The sequence below is a fragment of the Podarcis melisellensis genome (assembly GCF_964234715.1).
Source record: "Podarcis melisellensis genome assembly, chromosome: 14".
NCBI lineage: Eukaryota > Metazoa > Chordata > Lepidosauria > Squamata > Lacertidae > Podarcis > Podarcis melisellensis.
The window spans coordinates 38,970,405-38,982,092 of record NC_138546.1 but is presented as its reverse complement, the minus strand read 5'-3'; the positions used below and the strand labels follow the sequence as shown (position 1 = coordinate 38,982,092).

General features: G+C 42.1%; 1 protein-coding gene and 1 long non-coding RNA gene across 2 annotated transcripts; one reads left to right on the top strand and one right to left on the bottom strand.

Annotated features, from left to right (window-relative positions):
* On the bottom strand, positions 1-10,660 carry LOC309356638 (nicotinamide riboside kinase 2-like). The gene is made up of 8 exons (XM_081888192.1): positions 10,405-10,660; positions 7,245-7,335; positions 4,825-4,870; positions 4,487-4,667; positions 2,363-2,434; positions 2,073-2,179; positions 511-593; positions 1-209 (listed from the first exon to the last, which is right to left on the bottom strand). The coding sequence occupies exons 1-8, from the start codon at positions 10,428-10,430 to the stop codon at positions 204-206; spliced, it is 612 nt and encodes a 203-aa protein (XP_081744318.1). The 5' UTR covers positions 10,431-10,660; the 3' UTR covers positions 1-203.
* Positions 7,342-8,938, top strand: LOC309356640. The gene is made up of 2 exons (XR_014162883.1): positions 7,342-8,723; positions 8,809-8,938. It is a non-coding gene; the product is annotated as an uncharacterized lncRNA (long non-coding RNA).
* Positions 10,661-11,688: the final 1,028 nt, after the last annotated feature.

Below are 11,688 nucleotides of genomic sequence, written 5' to 3'. Positions count from 1 at the left end.
TTTGAAGGTGGTAAATGCTTTTTAATCAAGGCCACATTTTAGAGACTTATGTCAGCAAGAAAAATGTATTTATTAACAGCAAAGGGGAAAAAAATCTTCATAGAAGTTGGAACTTTACTGCCAAGCCAGGCATATGTAGGAGAGAAAAAAATAAGTTACTGAACAAGTGTCTTCTACTTCACAAGAATCCTCCAACCACTTGTCTATCTCTGTAAAAAATAAAAAAAATTACATAAACACATTTTCCAAAAGAGATAATTATATGCTCTTAACAGCTATATGGCATGGGATGTAGCCTTTATATAATTGCAATCATCTGAAGAAAAAAAATCAATATTTGAGAGATTTCTCACCATCAAGTACCTGTTAGCAACCCTAGCAGGTAGCCCAAATTAAAATACAGAGCACTGATGCACATGCACACTTTTTTGGAACTGTAATGAGTGTTAATCATCTTACATGGAACAATCTGCAACTCATTTTGCCCCCCTATTTAAGAACAATTCCTACCAGCAGTTCTTCTAAGCTGTTCTGAATGTGTTCATAGACTTCATTAAAGAGTTCCTCTCTTGATTTTCTTCCATCCAACTGAACTGAAATATAAAACACCACCATTTGAAGAAGCAAGCTGAAATAAGCCAGTTATTTTAAGTATTGCTATTTCTGTGTATGCCAGGCGCACAGATCTGCATATGTAATGCATTTTTAAATCTGGCCAACAAGAGTTAGAGGAGGAAAGAAGATGTTTAAGATTCACAAAGATCTTCCTGAAGAATGCAGTTTCATTTTCATGAATATATACTGGATTATTCAAAGTTTTCAGACCATTTACAGGCCTGATTCAGATGTAACAAAATACTGGTTTGCTGTTACAATGTTTCTGATCCTAGCGACAAACCATGGCAATTCAGCAAACAGGAAATAAAGGAGAGTACAGTTTGTTAACAAGCTAGGACAGTGGTTTTCAACCAGTGTGCCGTGGCACTCTGTGGTGCCTTGAATGATGGTTGGGTTGCCATAGGCAACCCTGGCCTCTGCCTCTCTTTCCTTCCTTCCTCTGATGCCCTCAACACATCTCTGCCTCTCAAAGGCCTGCAACAGCTGTTTGTTGAGCTCCCCAAGCAAATGGTGCCTCTGGGGATGGCCAAGGGTTGCTCCCCAGGCACCTGTGGGGCAGTATGAGGCACCTGTCTTTGGGGCAAGGTGGGCAGCTCAGAGATCAGGGGCAGCAGCTGCCCAGAGGACTCCCAATGAGAGGGGAGAAGAGAGGAGGCTGAGGGAACCCTCCACAAAGGAGGGGTGAGGGGCTGCCAGCTCTGCAGGCAAGGGGTGACATAACTGGGCTCCTGAGCCCCACAGGGGTGCAACAGAAAGAATGTAGTTGGGTCAAGGGAGCTGTGGACCCCAAAAGGCTGAAAACCTCTGAGCTAGGATACTGATTACAGATTACTGCAAGGTTATGTGCCTGCAATGAGTAAAATGGTCTCCAGACAACTAAGCAAGCCCATCCAAACCACCTACCCTTTTAGCCCTCCAAATATTGCTGAACTATAACTCTCTTCAGCCCCATCAAGAGAGATGGGAGTTGTAGTTTAGCAACATCTGGAGGGCCAAAGGTGTCCTAGCCCAAAGACAGATTTGTGAGCTTTGAGTACACTATATCCCACCCATTTTTAATTTGACAACTTGTTCTGAATCTTGGGGAGGAAAGTTTAGACTCCATGTGGCATGGAAGCATCCTTTGCAGCCCCAGCAGTTTGAAGCTGTGTAAAGGAGACAATCTGGGCTGCTAGAAAGGGACTACTTTGAAGTGAAGGATGGGCAGATACACAGGTGTTATCAATTCAACACTGCCCTACTCAATCAGTCATATACTGAAAGTCAATTCATTATGAACAGTTATTTAATGAGCAACAGTTGCAGCTTAAGCAAATCGATCGTTTCAATAACACTAATATTTCACACCGGTAAAATCACTGTGGGAACATTGCCTTATAAAATCTTAAAATAAACTTACCTACCTCACAGAATACATTCTTTAAAACTGACCCCATGTCCCAATTTAAACTTACCCACATCAACATTAAGGTCTTCCATTAGCATCTTATGCTTGACATACATGGGCCAGACGTGACCGTCAAACAAACCTGGTGGATCAGGTACAGTGTAATTCCTTGAACTAAATATTTGGGGAGGAGGGAGAAAAAACACACCATAAGTTTCAGCTTGAATGTGTTTATTATCGAGCAAATTAAGAAAGTCCTTTGCTCATGCAAGCCCCATTTACTTATTCGGTTACCTTTTCAGATTATCAAACAACGTGCTTTTTGTAGGGGTGTGGGTGTGTGTGTGTTTGGCTTACCTTCTCCTCCTCTTGCATTCTTCATAGGGAATAGAAAGAAAATACCGGTAGTCAAATACATCAATCAAGGGCCTAAAAAGAAAAGAAAAGGTGACCAGGGTGTTTTTTTTAATACAACAAAACAAAGGAAAACCCCTCATGAATAGACCAAATGGTCTAGCGTCCTTTATCCAACAATGGGCATCAACACAATACTTACATCCATCAACCAGGACATTGCCTGTTACGCGGCTCATAGCCAAGAACTATTGACAGGCGTATTCCCCATGAATTGTCTAATCCCCTATTAAAGCCATTTAAGCTGCAACCATGTTCTGTAGCAGTGAATTAAGCTCCTGTGAAAGAATATTTTCTTTTCTGTCCCGAATGGTCTGCTCATCAAATTCATTATGTGAAATCCATAACCATGAATAATATGTCATGCCCTTTCCTACACTGGTGTTATAAACTGAAAAGCCCACATGCTCTGCCTTTCAACTCTTTGATATTTTATATTTCCCTTTGCTACACCTTTAAAGCTCTACCATACTTTTATTAAAGACTGAGCAACCAGAGGTATACACAATACAGTGACTCTCAATGTACCCTGGGGGGTTAGGTTCAGAGGATAGCACCTAAACCCAACAGTGCATATAGTCAAAACTCACTAGGATCAACGGCAGGTGGGATTGCCAGGCTTTTCCCCATATACCTGCCTCCTCTACTAATTATTTTTTGAACTGCCAAACGCATAAAGCTGAATGCTCACAAGTTAAACACTTGTAAGTTGCAAATTACCTGTACTCTGAATGTGGTCACATTAAATTTCCATCAGGGCTACAATGTGTCATTTTACTTTCAATTCCTAGCATGGACCTTTATTTTCAAGGCTGCCACAAAAAGGCTTGATGATTTGATATTACTACACAATATAACGAAAGATCCTTCCTGAAGAGTCGGTGCTAGTTCATATCCTTGCAGCATGCATGTGAATGTTATTGCCACAATGTGCATCATTTTACATTTATTACCATTGAAACCCATTTGCCATTTTGTTGCCTGTTCACTCAACTTGGACAAGTCCTTGAGAGAACTGGACTTCAATTGGTGGGTCCGTTTGACTTCCAAAACGTTCGGAAACCAAGGCGCAGCTTCCAATTGGCCGCAGGAAGCTCCTGCAGCCAATCAGAAGCTGCATCAAACGTTCAGATTCCATAGAACGTTCACAAACTGGAACACTCACTTCCGGGCTGGCGGAGTTTGGGAGCTAAAATGTTTGACTCGCAAGGTGTTCGGGATCCAAGGTACAACTGTACAATATATGATTTAAAAAATTAAGAAATGGGGTCCCAAATGCATGTTTGGGTTAAAAGTGGGTGTGGGTCTGAAAAACGTTGAAGAGACCTGCTTTAGAGTTCTCTGTAATCAGCTTGGATTTTCAGTCTCAGACATTTTGGTGTCACATTCACAATTTTAACTATCTCACAGCTCACCCGGATAGTTAAGAATAGATTAAATAGTACTAGTCCCAATACGTATCCTTGGCAGACAGCACAACGTAACTCTCTGTTCTTGCTGTTTTCTGCTCTTCAACTCAGATGACCCATAAAAGAACTGGTAATTCTACCCCATGATCATTAAGTTCACTCAGGAGATTTTGGTGAGGGAGATGATCCAAAGCTGTTTGGAAGTCCAAGTCCTTACTATAGGGCTGGCTCATATTCAAGCTGCAACCAGGAATATAAATTTTTAAAAGGCTTGCTAAGATTTGAGTTTCCTCATTGAAAATATGCCAACCTAGTCCTTCATTTCTGCTATTCTGCCCTGGTCAGCCCCACCAAAAATCACATTTTGAAAGAACTGCCCATCAGAACAGCAATTATCTATCACGCACCAGAACAAGTAATGCTTATGTTATCACAGTCTGCTGTTATGTGCTCATACAATCAAAAATAATCACACAACACTCATTTCATTATCAAAGACCTGCCAAGCAGCTGCTAGCAGTTATGTGATTAGATACAGACGGCTGGAACAGCTTTAGGAATATTAAGTTTTACTTACAAACAGAAGGGATCATTTAAATGTTATGACTCTATAAAGTAATCACCTAGTTAGAGCTCATTAACCGTGTGCTTCAGTTACCTGTAAGTATAAAGCAAGAATCCTTCCACGATAAGAATATGGATGGTATCATTCTCCTCTGAATCCTCTATTGCTCTAGTATCTAGTGTGTTGATGCCATGAGATCGTTCAAACTTAATTGGGTTTTTCTTCCAAGCGTTGATGGTACTCATCATGGCATCCATGTCCAAAGCACTAATAACTAAGACAAAAAAAGCAGTAAATTCATTAGATTCAAGAAAAACACATGTTATCAAAGTTATGAATTCCAAGGGACTCTACCAACTCATGCCCTATTGTGCAGTTCTAGGACTAGAATTTTTATTTTTAGTAATTGCATGGATATAAACAGAACTTACCATCATACTGTTTAAATCCATCTTCAACCTTTATCTCATCCTGGGGCTGAAACAGAATAAGAACTGTCTACAGAACTGCTGACAAATTCAACATCCATTTTAAGAGGAGCATGATGGGTAAAAGAGCCCGTTGAAACAGATTTCTGGTAATTCACTACCCTTAAAAATGTATTACAGCTGCACCTTAAATAAATTTAAGTAGTGCAGATCTAAAAGGCAGAAACAAGACACTTCACCCTTTATCTAATCACTACCACAAGCACACCTAACCTACTTTCAAAAACAGAAATGTCATCCAGAGGCCACACCAGAAGTCTTATCCACTGACTGCAGAACAACTCACAGGCATCAACCCTCCTCCCAAAGTAAATTGATATATTAAAACAAAAACAAGGCCAAGAGGACAAGGAAGACTTAAAACTTCAGGTAGGAACAGTATGAAACCCCTTTAGGTTAGCAAGTTGGAGAAAACAAATGCTGCTGGATATGGAGCAGTTTCACTAAGAGTGGGATGATTCTATACTCCTAGGATCAAAAGTTACCAACTGAGTGGTCAATGCCGGAGGTGGGGAAAAGAGAAAGAAGGGGAGTGATTTGCAGTGTGGGGGAAAAGGACTAGGTGGGCTAAATATGTCCAATATCACATCTGTTTAAAGTAGAGGTAATTAGATACAACCACAGAAGATCTGCATATTTGAAACCAATTTTCTCTTAATATTCAGAGTATTTAATTTTGACAGCAAAAAGAGGTGGTGTACCCAGCCGTCCATCTCTCCCTCCAGGTGTGTGCTTCTCAGCTAAGTTCCAATACTAGACATGAGCTAAGCTGTAAGACTAAGAAAGGCTATGGGGAAGCAAACAATGGACACAGGGCCCTCACTCACCATCCCATTCAGCTGTTAGAAGTGAATACTTTGTCCCCCATTTTAAATGTATGGATCTGCTGCTGATGCTATCTAGAGTCTTATTGTAAAGTTAAGAATTCAGCACCAAGGTGAACATTTTGTGCTAAAAGCAGCCAACATTTGCAATTAGGTAAGGTAACACCAGCAAACCAACATGTTTCTGCATATTTTATGTTAGTTGTGAGGAAAACAAGCTATGCTCATCACTGAAGCCCCATTCACTAACCTCTGCAAATAGCAGGTTATTTTCTAACACATCTGCAAAACTCTCCTCAGTTATAACAGCTAGAAATCTGCCTCACTAAGGCGTGGCCAGTACAAAAATCCATTTTAGCAGGACCATTTGTATTCTAGCATTTGCAAGATGACCTCCCTTCCCTGCCCTTCAAAACATTACTATGGCTGTGGGACAAAAGGGGAAAATACCACTTTTATAAGAAATGAGCAACTTCTATAGGCATTACTTACACAAATGAGTCACAAGGTTAATAAGTGGTGCCTATGATTGCTTTTTACATCATTCTTTTTTCTTTGTGAGTCACCTATTTTAAGATTGTAAGCTGGGGGGCAGGGACCATCTTACTACTTGATCTCGTTAAGCCACTTTGGGAGCCTTCTTGACTAAGAAGTAGAGTTAAAAGTACTTTAAATAAATAACACTGGTTTTAACAACTTACTGGACAACATATGATCAACTAGTATTAACTTCTGCATACAGTGGCCATTATTCAGCACACACAGAGGTAGTCGAGATGGCTGCCCTAGGTTACAACAGCAGTTCTGCCCATGTTATGTGGAAGTTCAGTTGTGTTTGTGCACAGGTAACGGCACAACAGAAATTTCTCAATTATTTCTCATGTAGATACAGTGGTACCTCGGGTTACAGGTTACGTGATTTCGGGTTGCGCACTGTGTCAAACCCAAAGTACAGGAACGGGTTACTTCCGGGTTTCGGCATTCGCGCAGAACCACCAAATTGCGCATAAGCGCTGAATCGCAACCCGCACATGCGCAGATGCGGCGCTGTGGGTTGCGAACGCGCCTCCCACATGGATCATGTTCGCAACCTGAGGTTCCACTGTATTGACAGAAATACACAATTATGGATATTAGATACTAAAACATCCTTTGTGGTTTACTTGCTGCAGCAGAAACTCTGCAGCATTCTATTACTGTTGTGGGACTGTATGGGGATTCCAGCCATCGCTCCTTCCACAGACATCTCAGACAGAAATAGGATGTATTTTGGACTCGGCATTCAGAACACTGGGTGCTGATGGCCCTAGCACTGCCACACAGTACAACCCTCATCTTAAGAATTCAACCCATTTCCCAAAGCCACCTTATATAGAAAGGGTCAAGTGAAGTACTCCTTACAGACAGCAAGTCTGTAAGTAGTCTACTTACAACAGATGCAGGTTGCAGGATTTCCTGTATTCAAAAGAGGATACGGCAGGAAGTGATGCAAGGAATGTGGAGATCATAGAAGGGTATACAAACTGAATTCTGCCTCACCTTAAAGAAGTCGTCTTGGTGCACAACACTGCAATTAGGGAGTGCCTGCATAAGTTTGTTGGTCAGGGTGGTCTTCCCACCATTGGTGATCCTGAAATAAGAATATGAAAGGAAGGATGGAAAAAGAAAGGTGTGAATTAAATTAGAAAACATGCAGACTCCAAACACATCTGTGGGAAGCAAGAAACATCTCTGTGTGGGAAAACGTTACTAGGAGATGAGTGAACCAAAGAGATAAAGAAGGGGAAATATGAAACTAGCTGCTAGAAAAGACAGCTGTACTTCCTGATTCTGCTTATAGTGGCTGCAAACTATGTCCTGACTACCACCCATCAGCTTCCCTCCCCCCCTCTCTTTCACACACACACACACACACACACACACACACACACACTGACTGTCTACCATTTTAAAACATCCTCAGTAAGAACAAAAACTTAAGACTCAAAGGCGTAGCCATGTCAGCTTACTGCAGCTAAACAGCAAGGCACCATTTACTGTAGCTTTGGAGACACACAATGTGCTTAGTCAGATGCATTAAGTCCTTGTTTTATCACTGCTTTTATTCATAGACAAGCCAAAGTAAAGCACTAGTTAAAGGTTTTAGGGCAGCCCAACCAGCCGTAAAGTGCATAGGATAACTATCACACCCTTTCAGCCTAGCTCAGAGTTGTCAATGCAAAGTAGAACCACGTTTGTGCATGGGGAGAACCACATGCACCATTCGGTACTCAAGAGTTCTGATGGCGCAAATCACAGTCCCATCTAGGCCAGCATCCAGTCTCCCAGTGGCCAACCTATGGGTAGCTCACAAGCAGGACATAAGGACAATAGTCCTCTCCCACTGTTGTTCTCCCAAAACTGGTATTCAGTGCTATGCTGCTTCTGTTCCTGGGGGGAGCAGGCATAGGAGCCACTGTTAACTTCATCTTCTGTGAAGCTGTCTTACGCCCTTTCCTTGAAGAAAGGGCAAGATAAAAATATAATTTTAAAAAAGCTGTGCCGTTGTCATCATCAGCGTGGGTTCTTAAGCAGCCTCCCCAACCAGACACAGAATCTAGCTTCTGACCATCCAACTGGTTTTAATGCACACATTTATTAAACAATCAATACCATACAATGTAAGATCTCCATAAAAATCAAGTAACAGAAATCACTGGGTCAAAGCTGACTGAAAGCCCAGAGGTAGCGTTATTATCAATTTACGATGGGGTGGAAGGTTCACAGGCTAGGAAGGACTCGCTCACATATTTATTGACAGCTGCATGAATTATTATAGTGAGGAAGTGGAAGGGGCAACCAGAATATAAAAAGGAAGAATGATACAAAGAAGTGTGGGATATAGCTATTAATGATAAATTAACATGTGCCATTAAGGTAAGATGGGGAATATGCAGGATAAATTATTCTGAGAAGATATGGAGGGTGTTTGTAGAATTTGTACTGTTAAAACGGAAAGGGGTCAAGCCATTGCAAGAGGTGTTGTAATTATTCTGAGGAGATATGGAGGGTGTTTGTAGAACTTGTACTGTTAAAACGGGAAAGGGTCAAGCCATTGCAAGAGGTGTTGAAATTTGCGGAGGTTGCATAGTTAAAATGGAATGGTCTCAGTGGTGGGGTGCACATTTTTATTCTTATTTATTTATTTTTATTAATTTGTCAGAATAAAAAGCATAAATTTTTTTTTGAAAAAAGAGAGAAAATGAAACAGTTCCATGAGGCCAGCAACCAGCCCTGCCTCACACTTTTAACATCCTACACCATAACCTCAACAGCTGCTGTGGCACAGAATGGAAACTAAGCATGTGGAAGCAAGCCTCCTGCTGCAACGGCTGCCAGATCTTGCACATGGGCAGCAGGGCTGAAGCCCATCCCCAGAGGAGGGTGAAAACCATCCTGGCCCCTTTCATCCAACACAAGCAGCAGCAACTGCAGCAGACTCAGCTCCTCTCTCGCTACCCCCCATCACTTTCCCTACCGGAAACAATGCTCAGCTCCACTTTCCCTGCAACGGTGGAGGCCTGGAGGGGGAAGGTGCCCTCTAAGCCAACCTCTACTCAAATAAAAATAATATAATAAAGAAGCAACAGGGAGGGAAGCCTAGCCTGGATCCCCCAAATAAGTGCCTGTGCAATTCGCCACTTTGTTCTGGGTCTTTCCCTCCCATCTCACCACCTTCCCCTTTTGCCCTTGGCGCGCCTTTTCTGCCAACCTGATGGCATCGCAAGCCCCTCCCCAAAAATCTGTTTTAAAGACCGCCTTAGTTTTCAAAAGAAGTGTTTCACAATTATAACATTTTATATTATTTTATGCAACCCGTTGCTGCTGCTTGTTTTTAAATCAGCCAGTTAAACGAAATTTATTTGTTGGGGACAATCATAGTACAAACGAGAGCAAGCCATAAGTAAGTTAAAAAATAAAAATTCAGCCCCCTCTCCTTTCTCTCCCCAATCCCCTAGAAACAAACGTTCAAAACTGAACCGCTCTGGGAGATACTAGCCATCTAAATAGCGGAGATAATTAATAATAATAGCAGCAGCATGACGAATATATGTCGATCCAAAGCCATGCGCCCCTGTCCCCTCTTGATAAATACAGTAATAATTATAATAAAACAAAAATAAAATAAAAAAAATTAAAATAGCAGCAGCAGCATGGCGAATATATGTCGGTCCAAAGCCATGAGCCCCCGTCCCCGCTGGACAGTAATAGTAATAATTATAATAAAAATAAAAATAAAAGCAAGTGAAAATAAAATAGAGCAGCAGCAGCATGGCGAATATATGTCGGTCCAAAGCCATGAGCCCCCGTCCCCGCTTGATAGTAATAATTATAATAAAATAATAATTATAAAAAAATAAGAGCAAGTGAATATAAAATAAAATGAGCAGCAGCAGCAGCATGGCGAATATATGTCGGTCCAAAGCCATGAGTCCTGTCTCCGCTTGTTAATAACAGGAATAATTATAATAAAGTAATAATTGTAATAAAATAAAAAATAAAAGCAAGTGAAAATAAAATAAAAAGAGCAGCAGCAGCAGCAAGGCGAATATATGTCGGTCCAGAGCCATGCGCCCCCGCGCCCCCCCCCCGCCCGCTCGGCTCCCGCGCGCGCCTTCCTCGCTCGCGCCCGCGCCCCACGCGCCCAAATTCTCCTCACCCGCCAATGCCGACGATGACTTTCATGCTGGTGATGCTGCTGCTGCGCGCGAGGCCCGGAGGCGTCGGCTTCCCTCACAGTCGGTCCCTTCCGAAGCTAGAGGAGGAGGAGGACGAGGAGGACAGAGAAGGGGGAAGAGAGGAACCACGAGCGTCAGCTCCCGAGGGGCGCCATTATCTCCGGGAAACGGCGGCAAGAGCGAGAGCCGTCCGCGCCGCGGCGAAGCGCTCGCCGAAAAGAAGAGCTAGCTAACGGCTGCGCGCGCCTCTCGCCTCTCCGCCGGGGCGACGCGAGCGCTCATTGGGCGGGAAGGGGCGCCGCAGCCAACCAACGGGCCCGGAGCGCCGGCGGAATGTCCGCGCTGTCCAACCCGGGGGCAGAAACGAAGGCGGGTTCGATTCCCATTGGCTGGCCCTCGGTCCCCGCCCCCTGGCAACGCTGGACACGCCCCCATCGTGCAACCTTGCAATGACTCTTCGCCCAGCGCACGTTTTCCTTTTCTTTACAGCTTCCGGGGAGGGTGGAGGTCGCAGATTTGCGTGGGGAAGGTTATTGGTAGCACCAAGCGGTGTTTGTTTTTATTTTATTTTTCACTGAGGAGGGTAGATGGAACCGTGAACGGTACCTTATAATCGGTGTTTTTTTTCTTTAAATAAAAATCTCATTTTGACTCAAGAAAATCACAATTTTGTAATTCAAATCTGGAAAAACAAATACAGTAAAAGGACATTGGGGTAGCAATAGAACTGACGATTCACCATGCTAGAGGAGAAACTAAAAAAATTCAAAAAAAAATAGTTTCTTCTGTTAGATTCACAAAATATGTAGTAGTACCCCCCAGAAAAAAAAGCACTGCTTATAATAAGATTTATCTTGTAGGCTCATTCGATCATATGTGGTAGGTTTTATTTTATTTATTTTAATTATTGAATTTATATGCTGCCCTATACCTGAAGAGACATCACCTTGCCAACAAAGGTCCGTATAGTTAGTCTCAGTCTCAGTCTCAGTCAGTTTTATTGCACATAGCCAAAGGCTGCCGCAATATACACAGAATTATTTGACAATTAAAAGAAAATATACTGAATTGATAAAAAAGACTTAAAACATTTATATTATTAAAACATTACGTACACTAAACAGAGCTATAAAAGTACCCCAATGTACAAATAAAAACATTAAACAATAAAATTCATAAGCTAAAATCACGTGGCCACTAATGTTAAAAACAATATCAATTAATACAGTGTGCAATTTATACTCAAGAGTTTGGTGACAAAGATA

Excerpts from the sequence above, each read along its gene's own strand:
- LOC309356638 (XM_081888192.1), bottom strand. The coding sequence starts at position 10,430 with ATGAAAGTCATCGTCGGCATTGGCGG. Across the intron at positions 7,336-10,404 it reads GTCATCGTCGGCATTGGCGG|GATCACCAATGGTGGGAAGA; the intron begins GTGAGGAGAATT and ends TTCTTATTTCAG. Across the intron at positions 2,180-2,362 it reads GAATGCAAGAGGAGGAGAAG|TTCAAGGAATTACACTGTAC; the intron begins GTAAGCCAAACA and ends CCAAATATTTAG.